The sequence below is a fragment of the Cucumis sativus genome, chromosome 4, assembly GCF_000004075.3.
Source record: "Cucumis sativus cultivar 9930 chromosome 4, Cucumber_9930_V3, whole genome shotgun sequence".
Lineage (NCBI taxonomy): Eukaryota > Viridiplantae > Streptophyta > Magnoliopsida > Cucurbitales > Cucurbitaceae > Cucumis > Cucumis sativus.
Genome location: NC_026658.2, coordinates 19,344,806 through 19,371,412, shown reverse-complemented (window position 1 = coordinate 19,371,412; position 26,607 = coordinate 19,344,806). Strand labels below are relative to the sequence as shown.

At 29.3% G+C, this 26,607-nt stretch overlaps 1 protein-coding gene and 1 long non-coding RNA gene across 3 annotated transcripts; one reads left to right on the top strand and one right to left on the bottom strand.

Moving 5' to 3' along the window:
• The first annotated feature begins 6,648 nt into the window (after positions 1 to 6,648).
• Positions 6,649 to 10,718, top strand: LOC101208325 (transcription factor bHLH101). Its single transcript, XM_004144318.3, has 3 exons — positions 6,649 to 6,943; positions 9,123 to 9,476; positions 10,313 to 10,718. Exons 1-3 carry the CDS (start codon positions 6,731 to 6,733, stop codon positions 10,376 to 10,378), a joined length of 633 nt encoding a protein of 210 aa, XP_004144366.2. The 5' UTR covers positions 6,649 to 6,730; the 3' UTR covers positions 10,379 to 10,718.
• Positions 10,719 to 11,675: 957 nt separating this feature from the next.
• LOC116403305 lies at positions 11,676 to 14,182 on the bottom strand. Of its 2 annotated transcripts, XR_004215991.1 has the most exons (4): positions 13,937 to 14,182; positions 13,094 to 13,570; positions 12,166 to 12,292; positions 11,676 to 12,004 (listed from the first exon to the last, which is right to left on the bottom strand). It is a non-coding gene; the product is annotated as an uncharacterized LOC116403305 (long non-coding RNA). The 2 variants fall into 2 exon arrangements; XR_004215990.1 differs by having other exon boundaries at positions 12,166 to 13,570.
• Between the last annotated feature and the right edge of the window lie 12,425 nt (positions 14,183 to 26,607).

The window sequence follows — 26,607 nt, the reverse complement described above, 5'->3', positions numbered from 1 at the left end:
CCAACCATTACATTTTAGTCCTTTTTGTGTAGCTCAAACCAAAATAATAACCAGAGATGATCAATGAAAATTGTTCCAAACCTTACGAAGAACTTACAATATCACTCTTAACTTCAATGGACAGCACCATAAGTACTCTATGAATTCGGAAGCAAGCATCCAACATCATGGGTTATTCAAAATTATCGGTAAAATTAGATGGGTACTCAAGACCCACTCTAAAAAGCTTAGAATCTTACCAAAATGTTACCGTAACGCCTAAATTCGAGCTTATGAATGTCGGCTAAAATCTCCAAGGACTTGAAATCTAAAATTCTGCCCTTAACTTCAAGCTTTTCAAATACTTAAATTTCTAAGTATTATCCCAATTAAATTTGTTACAATTACCCTACTAAAATATTTCAACCTTAAAGAAATTACAATTGGATTTAAACTTGTTCTTCACAGGCTAGAAAATGTAAAAATAAACAAAAAACACACACAAAGAAATGTGCTATGAATGGCTATAAATCAAAGTTGCATTGCTAAAGCTATGATTACTATTTTATGAATCAAGTAATATAGAGCAAGGTTTACTTTGGATAAATAGCAAAATTTAATTTAAAATGATAAAATAGCAAAATCAAAAGATATGAAAAAATAAAATGTCGCAACAATGTCTTAAATGTCTCTAATATAATTATTCTACAAATCAAAAAAACCCCATAATTGAGTCGAACTCCACAAAAAAAACAATAATTACATATATATCCTACTTTTTCCCTGTAAACACTGTCAAATCAATTGAAAATTATCAAAATTCTATTTTTTTTCAAAAAGCGGAAATTCATCTTCATTAAAACTCCAAATTTAGAACAAAATTTGCGCATCTATTTCATATTTTCTTCAACTCGTGAGTGAAAGAACGTTATCATACATTATCAAACCCTTCAAATCCTTCACAACTTTCAAACCCTTCAAGCATTCAAACGTTCAACGAAAAGAGGTTCAGCGAAAAAGATTCTTTAAAACCTTCAAACTCTACAAACCCGACACAGTTCTAGCTTCGTCCTCTGCAAAAATGATTCTAGCTTCCAACTATGTCATCTTCAAACTCTCCACACACTCAGCACAAGACACGTAAATATTTAGGTTTTTATTCTTGACGAGGAGCTTATTCATCAAAACAATTCCAGCTTCGTCTTCTGCAGAAAAAAGATTTGTTTTCATCATTAATTCTTCTTTCACTCGCTTGAGTTCCTGATGCTTAGTGAAATTGATGATTGATAACACCCGTGAAAAACAAAATTTAGAATAATAAAAGCAAATAACATGAATTATCATATTTCAAAATATTATAAAAAATACATATTTTTGGAATATTTTTTAAAGATAGATATAAATAACATACATTTTTAAATAACAAATTTTAAAATAATGAACATATTCTACATATACATTTTAATATATATTTTTTATTTGTTTTTTTAAAATAAATATAACTACCATCAAAATATACATTCTAAAATAAAAATATTAATGAACCTATTCTGCATACCAAATATGGGTTGAATTTTTAGAATCTAATCTAAAATAGACCTTATAAATTTACTTAACAATATAATTCCAAACTTTTTATTAAAAATATATATTATGTATTGTTTAGTTATAAATTACAAAAATGTTAATAAATGGTTTATGATATAACAAATCGAGAATCTGAAAGATAGATTTGTCATTATTGGGAAGTTGCTCCAATTTCTTCTAGAAACAAAATCATAGATTTAGTTAGGATTTACTAAAGTTTAAAGTTGTTTGTAAAATACATTATCTGTCTCAAATGCGCAATATCCCTATCTCATGTTAGATCCATTAAAATACAATGTACTTTGAATCTATGAATTATCATATAATGAGGGATAACGTTTGGATTAATATAATTAAATCATGCCCATGACAAGTCATTCTTGAAACTACATAGTAATCAATCAGGAGCATATCCCAACTTATTCTAGATAATGAAGATGTATTTAACTCAGTGTTAAATTCCAACACATTGCTTTTAGGTACCAACATATAATCTTCCCGTTCGAAATAACCAATATGTTAGATTTACAAAAATTTAACAAACAAATACAAAAAAAGTCAAATACTCTATAAAGAAATTGCGGTTACAAAGTATACATAATGTATCTTGACCTTAAATGATAATATATGACATGAATATTCAATTACGACAACCTGAATGTATCTAATTTGAAAAGAATGATACTTGAACTTAATACGAATAACCTACAATAGAGTATAATTGCAAAGTCAATAGACTTAGGTGGCTGTAAAATGTATGAAATATACTGTATTTTAATGAACATAAACATAGATTTTTTCCATACAACCAAGCAAATCCAATAATAACAGAGAACACTACGAAGAATTAACAATTTCACATAACAAAATCCAGTACTTAAAAATGATAACTAAGAACTAAGGAAAATTCTAAACGGAGAACTTAATGTTGTATGAGTTCTTTACAAAACCTACAACAGTGACCTCTTTGACCACACTTGTTGCAACGAATAGTAGCTTTTTTCTCTAAAAATGAAGTAAACCTCCATTTTTTAGGCATCCTAGCTGGACGATTAACCTGGGTGCAAGGAGCGCATCGTCGCCACCTTGGTACATATTCCTAATTTGGTCTACACTACCAACATGATGTGTTACCTTCTTGTACAAGTTTATCAAATTTGAAACATAGTAGAACTTATTAGTGCATACATATGCAGGTGAAGATTCTTTGTAGACAATATAATACATGCATGGGAACAAGAGATCATATCGAGGTCCCATTAACGACATGAGCATGTACGGTCTAAAATATTGACAACATATTGGTCTTTATGATGATGAACTTCAAATTTATGTTGATTTACAGGGTACATGTGCCAAAACATTAAAATAAATGTCATGTACAAATAAGTGCTTTAATAATTATAGCATTTATCATTCAAATATCTAACAACTTACATTCATTGAGAGACTTTCTTAATTTAAAGCTTCTCGAATCATATCTTTTGCATATATTGAAAGTTTCGTGCATTGCAAATAGGTACGACGTTCGTAGAACCATCTTTTAACCAAACTGCAAATTGATTCTAGAGGTCCAATAAATAGCTTTCTTCAGTACTTATTTGCTTCTAAACATTAATTAATCCTACTTTAATAGGTATTCGAGCATGCGGCTATTCAGAGACATCAACATCAATAATCTTCGTATCACGATGTCAATTTTGAGATCTGGGTACTTCACTGTTCAAAATGATCAACAACCACAAGTAAATCATTGTCAGAAAATTTTGACAAAAGTAACATAAGCTACGACATATCCTTATCCTCAACAATTCGAATGAGGTTGGAATTGTTGTAGTCATCTCAATAAATGGTAAAACGAGACATGGAAAGACTTGAAAACGAAAAAAAGTCTACCTTGAATATATTCTACAAATCCTTGAAACAAAGATGAAAATGGAACATAAACATCTACAATACAGTAATTGAGATACATGAGAGATTTAATCCATCAAACATCTAAAATAGTCATTACTCGTTGTAAAACCATAAAAAGATTGTTTGTTATAATTCTACTACTGTCTTCGAAAATCAATACTAAATGATGCACGATAAAGATTGTAATTAATGGACAAAATATGATAAAACAAATAAGTTAAGATAAATTTTACAAGTTTAAAAACACAGTATTTAGAATAGTAAAAGCAAATAATATGAATAATGATATTTCAAACTTTTATAGAAAAAATACATATTTTCGAAAAATCTTTAAAAGATATATATAAATAACATACATTTTTAAATAATAAATTTAAAATAATGGACGTATTTTGCATATACATCAACTTGTGGTATTTTATTTAAGAGTTATCGAACTTATTTTTTACTTTTATATTATTTTCTTTAAAAAATAAATACAACCCAAATTAGTATTTTATTTATTATTTTATCTCTACATACTTTAGTTATAATTTAGAAATGAATATTTGAAGTTTTTTCTTTGAAAGTTAGTATCTTCTTTTATTTTTAATAAAGAAAAATATTTATTTGTTTTAGTAGTAATGACATCAACTTAATATAAAAAGTTGGGTCGTTACAATAATCTTGAACAAAAATCATTTAGATCTTTGTACACGATAAATTAGCTCATGATACACGATTATGTACCAAATTTAAACAATATTGGTACACAAACATGAACCAAGATCATTTAGATTTTGTACACGATTGTTTAGCTCTTGGTATATGAACATGTATAAAATCTAAATGATATTGGTACAAGATCTTGTACCAGATATAAAATATCTTGGTACACGATCGTGAACCACGATCGTTTAGAAGAAGAATTACATGCGCTCGTGTAACATTTCCTACTCACAATTGTGTATTATGATCATTGAGAAGAAGAATTATACATGCACGTGTGGTCGACTAATCGAATGTGTTACTTAGGACATTTTTTGTATTTTGCATCGTGGGTCGTTAAATTTTTTTTTGTTTTCAAAATTGTTCTATATAAGTGAAAATATTTTGCTAGTTTATTTTATCAGGCAAGAAACCCGTATGGTAGAATACTAAAAGAAAAAAAAAAGAAAGAAAGAAACCAACTTTAGCTAAAGGAAAGCATTATGTCATCAACTCTCATTGAGCATGAATCAAGAAAACATATCTGTTAAATGTTAATGCATAATTCAAATCATTAATATACTTCTACTTTTCCCATAAACCAACATTATCACAAAGAAAAGCATTTAATGTCATCCACTCTCGAAATCATAAATCAACAAAGGACAGCAAATAACATTCATGCATAATTAGTTCAAGCTAGACTTGAAGGACTCAACAAAATTCATAAAATTAAACCATAAAACCTAACCAAAACACAACTTCTAAAACGTGCATTATCTTCAATATGTAAAAGAAAATCAAAACAATGAGTAAAGTGAAAGGTAACAAAAAGACCTCCCCTTTGAACGTTGGAATGCACAAGATGGTGGTATATTGTTTTCTATTCCATCGTTTCTGTTTACTCTATACCCTAAGTAGAAAAGAATAAGCAAATTAATTTAAGCAAGCAAAAACAATGTAAAATAAAATTTAAACTATTGTGGCTGCCTGCTATGAGTGGTGCAACTTTTGAATGTCATTATGCTCAATGAAACTTAATTCCTTAAGGGATGTGGAAAATGTTTCTTTGGTCTCTTTTTGCTAATTGAGTCGATCACTTTTAAAGGTCAGAAAGCGTTTCTGAAATCCATAACTTCACATAACAACTAACTTTTTACTTAAGTCGTCAATGTATCTAATTAAACAATCTTGGAAACTATTCATCAATTAATATATAACTTTCACATATCTTAATTTAATTTTTAATTTTAATGTATAAATGAGATAAGTTTAAACTCACAAGTGATGCAATTTTTATGAACAGATATCCAAACCCATTGGTCGAAGTTTCAATTTTATCTGGGCGTCATAGTGATTTAATTTCAACTTCCTACATTCAAAATTTTGAGTACTAAATGTAAAGATAGAATGTGATATTGTCAACTAATAATTCACAATATTATATGTATTTGAATTTTTTTTTCAACAATTTTTTATTGTATATCAAAGCGACTTTTTATTCGTCAACTTTTATTCCCAAAATTATATTCATCTTTTATTTCTAAAATTTCTTTTACCGTCCACGTGGCTTATATATATATATATATATTGACAAATGGACTTTTAAAAGCACATTCTAAACTTAAAAAATCATTTTTATTTAAAGTAAGTTTAACAAAAATGGTTTAAACTGCACCTCAAAATATATTTTTATTTGGTTTTTAAATACTTATTAACATTTTACCAAAATAACTAAAAATTAAATGACCTTTAAGTTATGTCCACAAACTTTTGGAACAATTTGAAAGTTCAAATGATGTCCACTTATTACGAAATTTATAATTTCTTTTTGTAATCTCTTTAATCCAGTTTAAATGAATTGAATTAATTTTTTAATAAATATATATATTTTAAAAAATCAAAGGTGGTTAAATCTTTATGAGAAAATGAATGTCTTCCTAAACTTTCACCATGTTGAAATAAATAAAGTCCATATGTAAGCATATATGTTATGTGTGTATATATATAGATAGATATTGTGGTCTATAATAGACATGTTGTGATATTTTTAAATATGTTGATTCATTTTATTATATTTGAAAAGAATGGTGAACTTTCTTCTTTAAATCTTTTCTCTTTCCTTAATAATTTATGACTTTGGCACTTCCTATAATTAAACTTCACCATTGAACTTGTTAGACGTGTGTTTAAAGGAAACAATATTAAAAAAAGTATAATAAAATTTAAAGCTTTGAATTTTCTTTCCAATAGATCTACCATATTGATTAACCTTTTATTTTCGTGTCCGTATTTAACATTTTTCTTTGAATTGACAGATATATTAAATAATAAATTTTTAAAAGAAATCAAAGAAGATCATAAATAATAGTTTTTAAATAAGTCAATGACCTAAATATTGAAAAATATAAAAACATGTATATTTATTTTATAAATATTGATATTAGGCATTCAGAGTAGAAAGTAAATTAGGACAATCCCGAAACACAGCCAAAATAAAGTCTCTCTTACAAATCACTTCAACCAGTGGACGGATCACGACGGGAGTGGTCACGGCGTAATGGAGCCGTTCTTTCAGTTCTCATCATTGCAGCCATCTCAACAGGTCAAGCTAGAGAGCTGTCCTACCCCATTATCGGCTGGTGTCGTTGCTGACGATATCACTGACATGGCTAAGAAACTTAAACACAATGCTAACGAGCGCGACCGTCGAAGAAAGATCAACTCGCTCTATTGTTCTCTCCGTTGCTTGCTCCCTCCTACAGATTCAATGGTAGGTTTTGCTTCGTATGATATATCTTATCTTCTATCACCTTTTGGGTGTGCCAAATAACCATTTTCTCCTTTATCTAATTTGAGCTTAAAACACATTTTTTTGTCACCTTATATTTTTATGGAATCAATCTATGAGCTTTTACTTTCTAATCAACTGTTTGTATTTTCAAATTTGTTACAGTTAGTCTCTCTTTGTAAACAATTTATATACTCTAAGCTTTAATGAGTATCCATTGTCGAGATCAACCACTGTCCTGTCCTGAAAGCAATTACGACAAATCGAGGTGTCAATCCTGATGTCGGTTGTTCCTCAAGGTTAACATAGCAATCCTATTCAGAAATATACTCGTCGGAACAGGGAATAGAAACAAAATCAAGTTCCTCATAACGAAAAAGCAAGACAGAGTCAAGAGTTTTAGAGATCAGACAATACATATATAATTTTTTATGATACCAAAACTGATGAGGATGATCACATATAAAGAGGAAGGAGAGAAGCTCAATGAGGGCCGAAGAAACTAAAAATTTAATTACAAAACATAAGGTAATTAGGACTCGTTTGGTAACATTCTCGTTCTTTGTTTCCTGATTTTGCTTTTATTTTTTAAGAAACAGACGTGTTTGATAATCGTTCCTTGTTTCTCATTCTAAAAAAGAGTAAAAACGTTTTAAATTTTATAAGGAGTTATTGAAAACATAAAAAGTAGTTTATCCGAATTCGTTTCACAATTATTTTTATTAGTTTTCTTTTCTTTTTTTTCAATTATTTTTATCGATTTCCTTTTACTTTTTTCAATTATTTTTATTGGTTTCAATTATGCTTATTTTATTGGAGTTATTGAAAACATAAACATTTATAATTTTTGGTTTAGGATAAGAAAATGGACATGGTCCATCAAGAAAAAACTTTTTTACACGAAGTACAAAATTCGAACCCTCGTTAACATGCTCAGAAAACATGATATTCAACAATAATATTCTTAAATCTTTACTAATTTTTTCCAATTATTACTTTCTATTCAATAATAATACAATAGTACTTTTTTAAAAGTTAACTATTGTAATTATAATTAGATTGAAATAAGTGATTTTATCAAAATTAAATTAGTTATTGTGTTCAACGTTAATGAGTTGAACTGAAAGTTTGTAATTTATGGTTTTTAAAATTTGTAGAAGGTGTAGAAGGTGGACATGCACTTAGTTCGTGTGGACACTTGTATGTACCTGTGGACAAGAGGTCCCGAGTTTAAATCCTCACTCCTACATTAAAAATTTGTAGAAGTTGTTTATAAATTTGGATTTCAATGTTACAATTGTTAGTACAAGAATCATTGAGGCACGGAGCTAAGGTGGGTATGGAAAAGAAAAGGAGTAGGAAAAAAAAAGGGTTTTTATGGCATGTTTTGACTAGTTTTCTTGATGGTCGGGCTTTTTTGATATCTACCTACTTGATATGAAAAGACTATCAAAGAAGACATTTTTTTTACATGCTTTGCACATCAAAGAAGGCCAAATTTGTAGTAGTAGTTCTAAAGATTTTGGAATTTTACAAAATTGCTCCAAGCTAAGCACACCGAAAAAGAAAGTGCACCTTGTTGGTATAGATGTGACATTCAATTCTTTTAAATCTTTATTAACCTTATTTTCATATCCTCAATATCCCTTTTATTCGAATGTAATATTGGTTCATTCATGTCTCCCTTCTAAAATTGGAGTGTTTCATGAGCTTAAGAAAAAAAATTCATATGGATTAACTTAAGAAATCTTTTTTTATCGAAAACTAATTTTTTTAAAACTATTTTGATAAAGGTTGTGCAAAATACACTCCAAAAGTTATTTTGTGAGTTGTCGTCAAACGCTCTAATTTTTTTCAAAATAACTTATTTTTTTAAATTAAACACTTGAAAAGACATTCTAAATAAATTCTTATTTTACAAACTCCAACATTTTATCAAATTTTAGTTTAAGAGGTTGGTAAATACTTTTGAGTATTTTCCAAAAATGATTTTTTAAAAAAAAAAAATTTAACATTTGAAAATATATGCACACATACTTACATATTCTTAAGATAACGTTTTTTTTTTTTTTTTTGCCCTCAAGAATAGAATAGTAATTTAGAAAGCTGATCCAAATAATCTACCTTAATTCTTTTTTATCACCTAATGGTTATGACACAGAAAAGAATGAGTAATCCAAGCACAATATCAAAGGCATTGAAGTACATTCCAGAGCTTCAACAGCAAGTGGAGGGATTAAGGAGAAGGAAGGAAGGCCTTGTCACAAAGCTTAATGAAGAAAATTTAAAGCAAATAAGAAAGAACAATAAGGAACCATGGATGAGTTCGTTTTGTGCTGTGAATTGGCTTAGTGAAACAGAAGCACTTCTTCAAATAGCCTTAGAAGATCAAACCCACACACAACTTCCTTTTTCACAAATTCTCCTCTCTCTGGAAGAGGATGGGCTTCTCCTCTTAACTGCTTCCTCTTTTCGATCCTTTAATGGGAGGCTCTTCCTCACCTTACTCCTTCAGGTATGTTCACTTGTGCCTTCTTTGATAACCATACTTTCTTTTAATTTCCTACAATTGTTCCTATCTTAAAATCGTATTCTTGGCCAAATTTTTTAAACAAAATAAGTTTTTGGTTTAGTTTTTAAAAATATTATTGGTAAAAAGTAGTTTAAAAGTAAGTAATTTATAGGTAAAATGAATGTTTATAGAAGCTAAAAGTGACATATAGTTAATCTTATAGGGGTTCCTACTTTTTTGTTTTTTAAATTTATGTTTGTTTACTTCTAAATTCTTTATAATGATTTTGTCTTTATTTAAAGAAACATTTAAATTCTTAGAAAACCAAATCAATTTTTAAAAACTATTTCTTAGAATTTTTACCTTAGAGATGAAACTAGAGTTTAGAAGTTTAATTTTAAAAAACAAATACACAAAACATGGAATGAAATGATAGGCTAAAAGAATTGTAAATATTTTAAATTCTTAATAATCTATCAGCTTTAGATGTGGTTTCCAGTTTAGTTATTCAACTTAATTAGAATTTGCAAATTAAAAGATCCCTAAAGCATAAATCATAAATGCAAATTAAATGTAGCAAAATCTATACTCGTAAACTCTTATTTATTAACTAGACAGTGGCACAAATTGAGATTTAGGATTAGATTTAAATTTTGGTATATCTGCATGCTATGTCTATTATACTTTATATCTGATTTCTATATTTTCAATTATCCATAAATACAAACTTAACAATTGAAGAACAACTGTTGTAGTTTAAACTTAAAATTGGGAGGAAAAGAAGGCTAATGCTCTTAAATACTTTGGATGTGATTTCTATAGTTTGGTTGTATATGTAGGCAAAGGCTAATACTCTTCCAAGAGTGCTGCAGGAGATCTTGAATAAAAAGCTCGAGCCATTGTAGAGAAGATTGGATATATTTTTATATGGATAACTTCTATAACGATCGACTATTTAAAAATAGAAAATAAGATAAGAAGTTTTCTCATAATTTTTTAGCTATAGTTTTTCTTAATTATTGTAAGTAAACATATGGTAATTTCATATTGAAATATGTCATACATTTTCATTTAAAAAGAAAATGTATTTGTAGCATTCATATATTTTCTTTTTTTCATTTTTTTTTACCTATTGAATGTGATTTGTTTAATAGGAGAGTAAATAAACCAAATATATGAACTTACAACAACTATTATTAGGAAAATTAAATGATAGAGATTACATGAACAATTTTTTGGGATAAACACTTTTCACTTGAATCAATTATCTCACTCTTGTGTGAACATGTTAGAATATTATTAATCAACAATGATAACAATAATTATCAAAGTATTGACACAACGAATTTAAGGTGGAAAACTCTCCTCAACGTGAGAAGTAAAAACCCAAAGACCAAAGTCCAAATTTTCATTATAATCTTAAATGGGTACAACAAAGTTCTCACAATATGTGGTATCTCAATAATAATAAACCCAACAACAAACGACTATAACAATGAAGAAAAATAGAAAGATCTCACAATATGTGGTATCCAACTATCTACTAGAATCTGATTGTAGATAGCTCCAAACCAAATATCCACTATTCAAAATGAAGATCCTTTGCCAAGAATACACTGTCAAAATTTCAGCTCGATCGGACCATATATTGATCCCCAAATGTTTGAAATACGAATAGTACATAATTTGTTGTTTCTATTGTTTTAACTCCTAATATTTTCTGTCGTCACTCTCACACTGTCGATTTTCAATTGCATAATAAAAATTCAACTAAAATAAGAATGTCCTAGGCTTCTTCACGACTTAAACTAATTGTGTACCTTTGTGTTATTTTCCATCTCCAAACCATTAAGAAAACTTGTCTATATCAAAAAATTGAAATGAAGTTCTCAATAAACAGAAAAAGGCTCTAAACTTTACGTAAACACCATTTTAGTCATTGTAAATATTTTAACCTCAAACACTAATTCTAAATTCAAACTTCATAAACAACATATCAGATCTTTGGCTATAAGAAAAAACACAACGAAATATAAAATAAAGAATAAACTATGTGAGTGATCAAACAAATTCACAACAACAGAAAGAATTACACAAATGGTCGTAAATATCAAACTTCTTTTATTCCTACCTCTAAACCAACAGTGAAAATGAAGCAGTTGACTTCTCTATTGAAAAATACTTCAAATTAATTCATAAAGCTTATAAAAAATGTTTCACTAATACGAAGTACACTGAAGCAAAGTTCTGTCTCTTTATGATTCACCATACATGATCACAAAATCTCATGCAAGCCACTAGTCAAATAAACCAATAGCTAAAACAAAGCAAAACAATAACAAAAACCCACAAAGATGTTGTAATTCAAATCTAAAAAATCATTACCCACCCCCATGAAATCAGTATCAACAATGAAAAAACAGCTACCCATCAATATCAACAAAGAAAAAATAGCTACCCATCTCGATGCATCCATTTGAATAACCTTCTATGCTGCACTTCAAGCTTCAAGTCTAAGCCCTTGAAGATACCTATAATCCAACAAATACAAAACAAGTAAAGAATTTGCATCCACATCCTTAACTTCCCAGCCAATTTGAACTCCAAGACACATGGATCCATGCCAAATCATCAATTTTCACTATGAGAAACATATACTACTATGGGTTAGGAAGACTAGGTATTGAATTACCTTTTAGTAACTTGATTTTCATCTATGAACCAATGATAGTATGACCATGTTTTGTTTTGTAACTCCTTTTCACCCTTCAACTCACTTCCACTTTCGTGTGTAACACACTAAAATGCGGCTATCACGGCTTGTGATCAAGATAGATATGAAGTTAACTAATGAAGAGTATAAAGAACTCTAGATTGATCCAAAAAAAAAAAGTTAAAAGAAAGTAGAAGGATAACAGAGTAGGAGGGAAAATCAAATTAGGAGATTGATGTTGAATAAAAATAAAAAGATTAGACATTAAAGAAGGATGAGGCAATTTAATTAAGATGTTTTGAAGATTACCTTCAAATATACATAATACCAAAATTTTAAATGAATCAATCATAATCAAAAGTTGAAAGCACTAATATCAAATATTTCTTTAACTTAATATGTTTAAGGGTGCATTTTGTGGTTCTCACACACATCTTGTGACTACGATCAAAGACATTGAATGTGCAAGAATAAAAGTTATTGAATAGTAGATTTAAATACATTAAGAGTATTTTTTGCTGGGTACACATAAGAGATTTAGAAGTAAGAAATTATATGAATGAAAAATCAAAATGGTTAAGTGACATGACACCTTTTCCACAAATCTCACAAATCTCGAACATCAAAACATGTTCTCCTTCTGCACCTTAAATTGCACCTCAATCTTCACAAATCTTGGGCATCAAAACATAAACTAACATAAAGACAAATACCAAAAACATGTTGTGATGCTTGACATATATAAAATGATATTGATTCCAAACTTAAGATTGGAATTTTTAACCCTATATTACAATAATTATTAGAAAATAAAAATTAAAAAAGAATTAAAAGGTATTAATTTCGTAATCAAAATTAAAATAATTCATTTGAATGGTAAAGATAAAAACAAAAGAAATGAGCTTACAGTGTAGCACAAAACAAAAGATCTTCTAATGCGAAGCTTTTTGGTTCCGTCGTTTCTTTGGGTGCTACTAATCGCTGTCTCATGGCTCAGTGCACCACCGCTGCTGCCGCCGACCACCAATTCTTCTCTCCCCAACACTGCCTGCTTTTCTAGTGTGCTCTACCCTCCTTCCCCTACCCCCCCACACACAAACACACCGCAACATTTTTTCATGGGCAAAATTATTAAAAATAGCATAAGCCATATCCCATTTTGGGTCTGGTCAGTTGATTAGAAATTTAAAAAAAAAAAAATGAGAGCTCCAAATGTTAATGGTTTCTTTTGGGTAGGAACTTGCAAGTGTTGAGCACGTGCATTCTGAAGTTAAAGTAACTTTGGCTATTGGAGTATGAACTCTCCTCCTGCTTCATCACCATCACCATTATCTTTCCCTATCTTGTTTCTGCCACGTAACATTCCTTTTCTACTAAAATTCCTCTGCAATTTTCATATATTACAATAATTATTATTTCCAATGCTTAATTCCTATTTTAATAATGTCTTTGATACATCATATTTTCTACTTTTTTTTCTACTTTCCAGCAAAAAAGAAAAAAAAAAAAGAGACTCACTGAAATTCTTGAAATTGTGAGAAATTTCCTTGTTGGAAAGATTGTCCATATTGATGATGAAGCTATTAAATTTTGTATTGTATTGAAATCTGTTTGTAATTTAATCGAAAATCACTAACTTTTATATTCTACTATTCATCTCTCCACGAGTAATAACACTCTAAACGAAAAAAAAAAAAACACGATTCAACGTAAAAATGGTCAAAACCAACAAGAGAGAAATTTTTCTGACCTTAGGCGTGATTGAAATCGAATAGAGGTTTGAGACCTACAACGAGATGAAGGTGAATGGGTGTGAAAGAACAAAATCGAAGAGTGAATGTGGGGAGAGATCAAATTGAAGAGAGGATTGAATTGAGGGTGGAGCATGAATGAACATAAACGAAATTGAAGAGAGGTATTTGAGGAGTGAAAGAACGAAAATGAAAATGAGCATTTGCGAGGAGCGTAAGATGGGCAAACCCTAAAAAATGAATTGAATTTTTTTCCCGCTTTTAATATTTTGCTTTTCCACATTTTTTCCTTTAGTTTTTATAGCATGTTTTTAGAAATGTTATGGTTGGATGTTATTAAAAGGCGCATCTGTTGTACTGAGTAGACTTTCTATTGTCTTAAGTCCCCTACAATATCTGAATCAATATACCCAGTAAGTAGTGTCTTTTCATCCTCAAATGTGAGCTTCAAATTGGAAGTAACTCTCAAATATTTCATGATGCACTAGATTGCCTCCCAATGTTGTTTTTCTTGATTAGACATAAAACGAGTAACAATACCAACAACATGTGTAATATCAAGTCTAGTACATACCATGACATACATTAAGCTCCCAATTGCTGAAACATACGAGATGTTATTCATATCTTCCTTCTCTTTATCAGTTGAAAGGTCATGTTTACGGCTCAATTTGAAATGATTCAGTAAAGGAGAACTAACCAATTTTGCTTGACTCATTTTGAAACGTTCAAGTACTTTCTCTATGTATTGTTGTTGTGACATGTATAAATTCTTGGATGCTCTATCTCAAACTATTCGAATTTCAAGAACTTTCTTTGTTGGCCCTAAATCCTTCGTGGCAAACGATTTGCTCAATTGTTCCTTCAAGCTACCAATTCTCGAAACATTCCTACCAACAATCAAAATATCATCAACATAGAGTAATAATATAACAAAATCATTATCAGAAAATTTCTGGACAAAAACCCAATGATCAGAAGTAGATTTTTTGTAGCCTTGCTCCCCCATAACTGACTCAAATTTCTTCTACCATTGTCCCGGTGCCTGTTTCAACCCATAAAGACTTTTCTTCAATTTACACACCAGATCCTCTTTGCCTTTCTACTTAAAACTCTCTAGTTCTTCCATATGGATTTCTTTATCTAAATCCCCACGAAGAAATGCACACTTAACATCCATTTTCTCGACCTCTAAGTCAAGGCTAACTGTCAAACCCAAAACAACACGTATGGAAGACATCTTAACAACTAGAGCACAAATTCATCAAAGTCGATACCTTTTTATTTATTGGCATATGGATATTGATGATATCCTAACTTTCCATTTTTCCCTTTCTCTACTTGTGTCCATAAGAGCATCCTTACACACGCTAGAGCAAAAATTTCATCAAAATCGATACCTGATGGTGATGAGGTCCCAACTTTCCATTTTTTCCCTTCTATACTTGTGTTCATAAGAGCATCCTTGCACACGCTAGGATCTCTTCTTACTTGTGGGTGGACACTTTCTCCTCTGACATGGTGTTTCTCTTTTCTTCTTTCTCAAACTCCTCGGCCCTGCCCTCCACCACCTTTATCTCCCACTCTCTCCCTTGCTTCTTCTTCTAAGGACCCGACTTTATTTTGCGGATCTTGTAGGGGTCCTTGTTTCTAACCCTATAAAATCAACATCAGACAAGGGGATGCTTTTATTGGAAGTTCAAGATCCTCCTTCCTTGCCTGGTCGTTTCGCTTCTTCCTTATTCCTATCGTCTTCTTTTTGTTACATAATCTTTTATTCCTATATATCTTTACACTTTCTTTTGCCATCACCTTTACATAATCTTTTATTCCCACATTTCCTTCATCAGCCGCTTTTCCATCCTTTTGCACTTTCTATGATTTAGACCCTTATCGTTTTAGGTGCTGAAAAGGAGGATTGTTTATTACTCAACATGGGGTGGCCTGATAAGGGATTTTGTAAATGAGAGTATTTCTTGGTGAAAGATGGTAAAAATACAATGAAGAACATTGAAGAAGATCTTTTTGGAATGATAACTTTTCGAGGGGTACTTAAAACTGAAGGATTTGACTTGGTGTTTCGTATCTTCTAAAGATTTCATCATTTCTCTACACACTGTAGCTTCCTATTTTTGTGTATGATTGTTAGACTTCCTATGTTGACACAGTATAACAAGTGATTCTTGCACACAATTACACGATGTACAGAAAGAGAAAGCAAAAGAATACAAAATTGATTTATGAACATAAAAGAATTACTCACAAAGGTAAATGGTTTCATGAGCAAATTATCTTTCTAAATGAAGGTATGTTATTCATCACCAAAGCTTTGTAATTTATAAGGTTTACAAACAAAGAAAGTACTTTATGAATGTTTAAGCTTTCTTTTGGAATCCTTTCTTTAATGCTTATTGTATCTTATTGGTTAAATGTGATATGTTGAGCTAATATTTCTCTTTGATATTGGTGTGTGGTTCTGTAATGTGTGATGGTGATTGATCTATTGCAAGATGCTGGTGGCAATCCCAGGTTTAACGCAAGGCGCTGGTGGAAGTGAATTCCAGATCTAGGTGGGTAAATACTGGTGGAAGTGAATCTTAGGTCTAAGTGAGAATGAGTTATGTTATTAATGCTAAATACTGGTGAGTGTGAATCCTAGATCTAGGCAAGGAATGAATGCATGTTATTCATCACCAAAGCATCGTAATTTATAATGTTTTCAAACAAAGAAAATACTTTATGAATGTTTAAGCTTTCTTCTGTAATCCTTTTGTTAATGTCCATTGTATCTTATTAGTTGAATGTGATCTGTTGAGCTAATATCTCTCTTTGACATTGGTGTGGCTATGTAACGTGTGATGGTGATTGATCTATCGCAAAATACTGGTGAAAATACCATGTTTAATGCGAGAAACTGGTGAAAGTGAATCGCAGGTCTAAGCGAGAATGAGTTGTGTTATTAATGCTAGATGTCGGTGAATGTCAATCTCAAGTCTAGGCAAGGAATGAAATATGTGATGCTTGTGAAAGCAAATTCCAAGTCTATCTTGTGATGCTGGTAAAGTGAATCTCAGGTCTAGGCGATGAGATACAGGTGAAAGCAAATTTGAGGTTTGAGAATGAGATTGTTATGAGACGCTGGTAGAAATCCCAACATAGGTAAAAATCCTAGGTTTAACATGTGACGCTGGTGAAGTAAATCCCAAGTCTAGGTGGGTAAATGTTGGTGAAATGAGTTTTAGGTCTTGGCGATTAGATATGGATGGGAGAATCCCAAGTCTCAATAGTGAATGGTGAATGTTTGCTTAATTGAACGTGTGGCACTGTTGTGGTCGCTGTGTTTGTAGATTGCATTAAGAACTTGTGTTGATGCATTGAAATATTTGTGTTCATGGGTTTAAGTTTGTTGTTATTAACTTGTTGTATTCTCCAAAAAGGTCTATCTTAAACCCATCATTCACCAAGTCTTTGACGTACGTTTTAAATTTTCCATTCCTTAGGTTGTCAGGAGTTGAAGCCAAGTAAGGAATGGAGGTCAGACATAGAAGCCAAGTAAAGAAGGGAAATTTGGGTTGTTATGTAAACTTGTACGGCATGCAAGTTATGTCATCCTATCAAGAAGTCAGTAGGTAAGAACTTCACTCCTTAACACCAAGGACTCTAGCTTAAATCGAAGAAAGGTCGTCTTATGCTTCAAGTTTGGTGAGGCCAAAAGATGATGAGTGTGAAGGGTTTGAATCAAGGAAAGGAAGCCCTAAAGCTTGTCTCTAAAATTGTTGTTGGGCGACCGAGGAGAAGGATAAGAAAGGGGTCCTTACACTTCTAATTACCTTGTTGTAAGAAGCAGCATGCATTTCAGTGGATGAAGTTGTGTGGACTAGAGCTTAGGTTTTATTTACATGTCTCGCATGAGAAATGAATGTAATTGTTAAGCGTGAACTCTGTGTAAAGTGTTAAGTAAATAAAAGAAGTTATGCCTATCTCGTTGCTTATTAATGGTACTTACTGCTTAGTGAATGATATTCCTTGTTATGGCAACAATGCTAAGCTATGGAGAAAGTCTAAAGGTTGTACGTTTTTCCGTTGTGATAAGTAAGTCTCTCAAAGGTTCAAGGTGAAGGCTTTGCGATGAGGCAAGATGAAGAGAGTTGTTCTACTTACTAAACGTTCATCGCATCAACTCCTAGTGAGATACGTGACGGATGTCTAGGCAGCACCCTCCCATCTAGTCGCAGAAAGTGGCTTTTGGGACAGGGAAAGGCGTGACAATAACACTCGAAACAAAGAAAGAATAATCTCATAATAAATCGACAAAGCTCCGAAAAAGACAAACAACAAACATATTGATTAAACTCGCACGATAATATAAATAAGAAAAAAAATATTTTGCAACCCCAACATCAAACAAGATCTCTGTGAAATAGGATTTGGAACAGCCTCAAACATAGTTCAAATGATAAAGTTAGGAAACTTAAATAAATATATTTAGCTAATTTAACACAATACTAAAAGTAATTAAGGCATTCCCAATATTATTTAGACTTAGAATGACAAGTTTTAAGTATCTAATGTCAAGCTAATTAGTTCTAATCACAGCTTTTGGTACCCATGTCTCTGTCTTCGATTCCTCTATTTTAATAAACATATTTCCTACCATATATTAAAATTTCATCAACACACCACTACTTGATACCTTCAATTTCAATACTACATTTCACATTATACACATACACACACAATATATACAACACAACATATATATATATATATATTTATTGTGTGCTCATTTAATTTGGATATATATGTATGGTTGGAAATTGACATGACTTTATAGAAAATATCATTATCTTTGGATGAATCTTTTAACTTCCAACTTATAAATTATTCACTTATATGAAGTTGTTGACTTTGTACACTTATTTAATCAAACATAAGTATGTGGGAAGCCTAGTGATATGTATGTGATTCTTACCTCGTTTTTATTCTTTAAATTAACCAAAAAGAGGTAAAAATTGTAGCCCTTATTTATAATTTAAAAGTGAATTTAGATTCACTTTCTAGACGTTGTAGACACTTTTAATTTTCGTGTAAATACTTAGAAAGTCTATCCAAACACATAGTCCGTCATCCAATAGAATAAATTTGATACATAAGTAAATCATTACTTTTTCGAAAGTTAGAATGGTAAATGTCAAAATTATTTTGAGTATTATTTCCATTAATAAATTAATAATTGCATCCATTTAAATGTGAGACGTTATTATTATCTTACACCTCCCTCAAATTTCACTCAATAAATATTGAGTAAATGTTATAAGTTAGTAAGTATAATTAAAAAGAAAAACTTATAATTTTGTACTAATTAAATTTCTAAATTTTCATAAACCGTTTATTAGATTACCTTTGAAAACCACTATTCGTCAAATTCTTATATTTGAATAGACTTGTTCCAATATCAATTTTTGAAAATGAAAAATTAGGGTTGAATCCAAGGACGATTCTAATTGTCTAACGAAGAGTCTATATTGATTTTATTATGAAAGTTGAAAGAATCTAATTGATATAATTATAAATCTAATTTCATATGATGTTCTACCAAACGAAACATGAACGTTGTTCAAAAGTCTGATAAAAAAAATTGTATTAATCGACCAACCTAAAACCATATAGTTTTGGTTGGATTGAGTTCAAATAAAAGAACTTTATCGATTTTGTTGGTTCATGAATTCATCTAATTAACTAACTTAAACCTAACCTAAACCTATTATTAAAGGTATATATTTTTTAAACTTATAACACAATTATAATTAATACATTTATAAAAATCGTTTTAAATGCCAAAACTAATAAAAATATAAATATCATATAGGATTTATGAGTGATAGATACTAGTGGACCACTAATAAACATTTATCAAGTTTAAGAGTATCTATCAATATCAATCATCTATAAATAGTGACATTTTTTTTATATTTGTAAATATTTACATTAATTTTAAAATATTTAAAAATAGTCTTACTTAATTTCCTGATATTAATTATTATTATTATTATTTATTCTCTAGCGGCTATTAAAAAAACTATGTAAATACTGAAAATAATTTTAAAGGAAATTTGCAAAAATGGCAAAATAATTTATGATAATAGAGCTCAGGTTTACATTTTTAAAATTTAAAAAATAGAAAATTTAAAAGCAAATTAACATTTGATTACCGTCATATTTGCCAAATTTTAATATGTAAAAAAGAAGTGTTATGAGCGATTTTTTTTAAAAAAAAATTTTGTCATCTAATGCAATTTCCCTAATTTTAATATAGGTGTATGGGTTGAATAGGATTAGCACTAAGAATTGTTACAATTTGATTTAAGTTCGTTAGAGAGCGTAACAAGATGACGTATGATGTATGAATATATGGAAATTAAAAAATTTTAGAGTTAGAATTATTAATGGAAAGTTTTAATTAATACAAAACCATTTATTTGTTTTAATTATTATTAATTTATTGTTTGAAGAATCTTACCCTTCAAACAATCATAAATTTGTGGAAGAAAGAGAAATAGAGAGGGAATTTTGGATATAAGAAAGTAGGATATATACATGCATCAAACAAACAAGAATACTATATACAAGAAAAAAAAAAGCTTATTATAAAAGAGAATGAGAGGTGAGATGAGATGATGATAGGAGAGAGGGAAGAGATAATAGTAATGAAAGAATAAAATAGAAGTATATATGTATTATATAATATAAAGTAATTTGAAGAAGAACATATATGTTTGTGTGGCGAGTGTGTGGCGCTTGAGATAGCTGAAGCAAAGAGTGGTGAGGAGGGCGCGCCGGCACGCGCATGTGCTTCAATGGCCATGTGGAGCTTCCCAAAGCTTCAAAATGTCGTGTGGATAAACCCCTTCTTACACAAGCCTAATTCATCTTCATTTCTTTATAATTATGTTCTCTCTTTCCTCTCATCTTATCCATCTATCAATGCTTTGATAGCATAATATTTTTATCAACCTTACCTTTTCTATTGCTTAACTTATATAAATCTTCAAATATTATTTTGAATTTTTTTTTATTTTATTCTTTATACTATTAATAAATGATAATATTAATTACTGCTTGTTTCTAATTTATTGTTTGTGGGGATTTGGTTAATTTCGTTAATCATACTCTAATAGTCTAATCTCAATAGTTATGGTTGTAATTAACCTACACTAAATTGTCAAAGAAAAAAATGTTAACGCACACTGATGTCTAATAGATCTATTAGTGTGAGGTTTTTTAATAGTATGTTTTATTTTATTAAATTTTTTGTTTTAACCAAGGTTGTAAATATCGATGTTGATAAATATATCAAAATTTTGATTTTATATATCGATTTCGAAAAAAAAATTGAAAATAAAATATTCAAAAGATAAATCTAAGTCGGTGAATAAATATTTTATTATTTTTAAATAAGTAAATATGTTTATTATTTATATTACAAAGGGTCCTTTAAAAGATATAACAAAGCTACAAAAATTTACATGCTATAGAACAATTTCAAAAACAGAAAAAACTCATAGACCCACAATGAAAAATATCAAAAAAAATGTCATTAATTAATTGGTATCCAATGCTCGTTATATATTTGGGAAACTATCGTTTACATTTGACTATTTTTTCCTACACGATCGTTTAGATTTGATTGTTTAGATTTGGCTACCCAAATCCAAACTATTTTTTTCAAGATTTTTTTTATACACAATCGTTTAGATTTGATCCTTTTAAGTTTGGGTAGCTAAATCTAAATGGTTTTTTTCTTAATTTTTTGGTACACAATTATTTAGATTTGATCATTTAAATTTGGGTAGCCAGATCTCAAACAGTTTTTCAGGATTTTTTTATACATGATAGTTTATATTTGAAAAAAGATTGTTTATATTTGAAAAACGATCGTTTAGATTTTGCACACTATCGTTTTTATTTGGTTACTCAAATATAAATGATTCATTTTAAAGATTCTTTGTACAAATTGTTTAGATTTGACTATTTTTGGTAGACTATCATTTAGATTTGGCTATCCAGTCAATCTTCCAACGTTTTTTTTTATGATCTTTTATATTTGGAACAACCAAATAACAGTTTGAAAAAATTTTTTAAAAAATAGATCTTTTATATTTGAAACACGATCTTGAACCAAATAGCAATTTGAAAGAAAAAAAAACAACTACAAAAGAAGAAGAGAAAAAGACGATGGAAAGAGAAAAAAAACACACCAGAGGAAGAGAAGAAAGACGATCAAAAGGAATAACAAACTTGAAATATTTTTAAAAAATGGCCAGTTTCATGGGTTTTTTCATTTTGTTACCCAGACCATAAACATTTTGTCGGTTTGTTATATTTATGAAAATTAATCGTATTATAATTCATTAAAGTGTCATCTTGCTGTGTTTATTTATTGTGTTTTGTAGATTTTTCTACGATATAATGAAAACATTCATTCACCGGATCTATCAATATCAAACCCATGAAAATGTGAAAATATCAATAGAAATATCAACATATCGATGTAAATTTCAATTATGGTTTTAACTTAAAATTTTTGTCTTTATTTTGGGCTAAAAAAATTGATGAAATTGGATTAATTATAATATTTTTTTATTTGTTGTAAAGTTTAACGGTATTTTTGAAACAAAACTTTAATGAAATAACGGTTTTCATTTGAACTAACGATTAAGGTATTCTTGAATCCTTTTTCAAAAGTTTAAAGGTATTTTTGAAACCTTTGAATGTTTGGAGCACTTTTACACAAACGAGATTTTTTATATATATAATTTAGCCTAATTTAAATTTCATGGTCAAAATGAAAACCTTTCAAATTTTGAGTGTATAAATGGAATGAACTCCATGACTTGAATTATTTATATTGAAAATAGGGAGACAAAATATTGAGCATTTAAAGTACAAAAACTTAAATGGAACGAATTCTTAAGTTCATAGGACTCAAATAATATTTTAATCCTTACAAAATGTTATTTTTTCTCAAGGTAGGTTTTGATATTGTATCCATACTTGTTGGCTTCAAAGGTTTTTATTTTTACTCTAGAACTTTAATTTGAATTTGTTTTGTAAAGATTTTTGGAAAACTTTTATGTTCAAATGATAAATGGGATGGGGATTGATATCAAAGTTTATGGAAAAATTATATATCCCATCATTCATGTAAATTAACACCGAGAAGATATTGTATGTAGAAATTTTTTTCAATCACGTTAAAAATGATATCTATGTAATGAATATAATTTTGAACCAAAATAATAAATCTTAAAATAAGAGAAAAAGAAATTGAATTGAGGTGAAGATAAGACGTGTTGAGTCAAGAGAATGGAGTTGGACGGACCCTAAGGCCAAGCGTGCGCAGCCGTGGAATCCAATTTTAGCATGAGGTGTGTTGTGTGTGTCCTCGATCCATGAACTCCACTTAATACAATGATGATTTTAGGTTATTGGATAATCAAATTCTTGGAACAAACAAGAAGAGATTTAGGTCAAACACTATTATAAATATATTGTTGCTAACTCCTAGAAAGGCAGACACCATACTGGTGTGCAAGTTTTTTTCTTTAACAGATCGTGTTTTTTCCCTTTAAAAAAGTTCACTGTTGGTGTCACGTGAAAGTCAAGTGTGTTATTTTCTATATCTTTTTTTTACATCAACAGTTGACATTGATTGTAGGAAAGAAAGTGTTCTATTTAATAATCTATATATCTTACAAAAGATTAGTAAGGTCATACTAGAACATGAATCTAGAGATGAAGAAGACTGGGGCCAAGACTATCATATGTGAAGGACTCAATACAAAATACTAGCTCAGCCAAAAGAAAGTTGGGAGGCACTCGAGAAAGAAGGGAGTGGAATGAGTTGTAATTTGACTTGTTTGCTAGAGATTGTAGATAAGTAGACCCATTAGCAACGGTTTAAAAAGGAATTATTGGTATACTATCATCTCAAAAGAAAAAGCCCCTTAGTTAGAGCCTTAGGCCAACCTCGACCTCAACCTCAACCTTGACCTCTTCTTTAAAGGTTCAGTGTTCGCACATGACTAGTCCTACATGTCCCAAGTCGAAGGGAACCACATAATATACCTTATTAGGTTATCTTATAACCGAACTCATGGAGAAGACAAAAAGAGACATAGGCTAAACTGTAGTATTCCAAATATATTCTTTACAACGATAAGAGATGTAATTTGTATTGTAGTCTTAAACTCTTTAGCTTTCACAACACTTGTCATTGTTTAACTTGATTAAACATCAAAGTGCACGTGTGTGGTAAGTTTCCTACTTAACGTACATGTTTTTTCTTTTACACAAACCACAATATCTCCCTTCAAATTAAATAAACTCTCTATTAGTATCATGTAAAAGTCATATGTGTTTGTCTCGTTTGGACTTTGACATCAATAGTTTACATTCTCATCTAAGTTGAGATAGTAAACTTAATCTTCTATGGTTGAGGTATAGTTTTAATCTTAATTATTTAAGTGTGTATGCAAGAAAATCAATAAGTTAATTAATGATATTTGTTTCCAAGTATGTATGTGTATATATAATTTGAATAATACTCTTAACTCTCAATGATCGGTGTGCACTTCAGTATTATATTGTCCTTAATTTATATATTTATTTATGGTTTCTTATATTTATTTGACCTATTTTCCTTTATGATAATAGTATATACTTTATTTTATTTATCTTGTAATCAATGATAGGGAGAATCAACGACATTACCCATTCTCATGATTGCTTCTTCATTAAATAATATTTTTAAAAATGATTTCAGAAATGATTATGACATTTTCTTTGAAATTCCAGCAATTAATCTTTTTCATGACAGAAATTCCAAAGGAATTCCCCACCCCTATCACCATATTTTATCCTTAAACATTCTTTTCCAGTTATCTAAAGTTTTCTATTCAATTATTTATAAAAGTAAGCACATTATTTAATTTTGGAATTTAGAATACTCTTTCATATGAATACTAATATTTCATAAAAAAAATATGTAATTATTTAAACGTACAACAGACTATATCTACACTCCATACAAAAATATTATTAAAAAAAATTATTACATTTTATAAGTCTAAATATTTTGTCCATTTTTGTATTTTTAATCATTTTTCCTAAAATTGTATATTTTAGAAAATCTAAAATAATATAAATGAAATTATATATATATTTTTTTAGCATTTTCAAAAATAGAAAAATATTTAAATTATTTTTAAAACACATATATAGTAACATTCATCCTAACTCTTTTAGTTTATTTAACTATTTTTAGTAAATAGTTTTACTTTTTTTTTTATTTTACCATCCATATCAATTTTTCTACTGAAAAAATTATACCTTACCATTTAAATTTGCTTTCCACTGTGCTACTAAGTAAATAAAGGCAATGAAATTTGTCCAAATCAACTTCTTGGTGAAGTGTATTTTTTTTTAGAGACGATCTAGTTAGATTGTATTATCAACTCATCTTATTTTGAGTTTAGATTATTCTATTTTTTTTTTCAAAAGACAAGTTTTCTTCTGATGAACCTAAAACACAAAGTAAATATTTTTAATTTTAATTACTGACTGTTGTTGAACTAAAAACAATAGGTACTTTAATTGCATTTCTCAGTACTATTTATAACAATACCATTTGGATGCTTATTAATCTTACCATGTTATTCAAGTTAAAACTTGGGTGCAACTCTTTTTTGCAGCTCCCACCTAATCATTCCTCTGGGTCGCACCGTTGACACACCAAATAGGATGAATGTTGTTGATATCAAATCCCTCTTTCACTTCACAAGCTTAAGTAAGGAGTGATGAAGGTGGAAATAAATACAGTTAAGGTTCTAGAATGATTATTTTATTATTAGAAAGAAATTAAATTGAAAATATTCAAAATAAAAGATTTTTTCTTCCAAACAATTATGGTGGAGATTAAAACCATTGCTCTTCGAAATGGTCATAATAGAAATTTTATCTATTAACTATGGAAAATAGAAGATTTTCTATAGTGTTTGGGTTTTTCTTTTCAAAAAGTTATTTAATAAGAAAAACCCAATAAAAGGATGTGTTTAGCTCATGCTGCTCATATACATTAGATGTCGCTATGGTAGGCCACTATCAACTTTTACTTAATACGAATTCATAATAGAATAATTAACGTTTAATTATAGTAATTAAATATCTTTAAATTTTATTCCCTCTGCCCCCGTTGGACCTTTTCTTTAAATTAGCATTAAAAAAAATATTTAGATAAAGGGTTATGAAATCGACAAATAAATAAATTATATTTATGTGGTTTATTGATGGGTTAGCTATGTCCATGATCAGAAGAAAAGAACAATTTTATTAAAGATAAACGACTCTAAAGATGGTAGAGTTGTAAACGTTAAGGTTAAAATAGTAAATAAAATAGAGATCATTCGAAGAGGCAGTAGTTGGTGATTTAGAATGTTAGACATATGAGACTAAATAGGGTTTAAATTAAGCTTAGTTATAATGACAATAAAGTATAATTAAAATGGAGTGGTTGGGATAAGATATAAACATTTTACATAAACCAATGGAGAATATGTGTATATATTTGCAAAAAGGTACCGTAGGCCAAGTTGTGGAATAAACAATATGA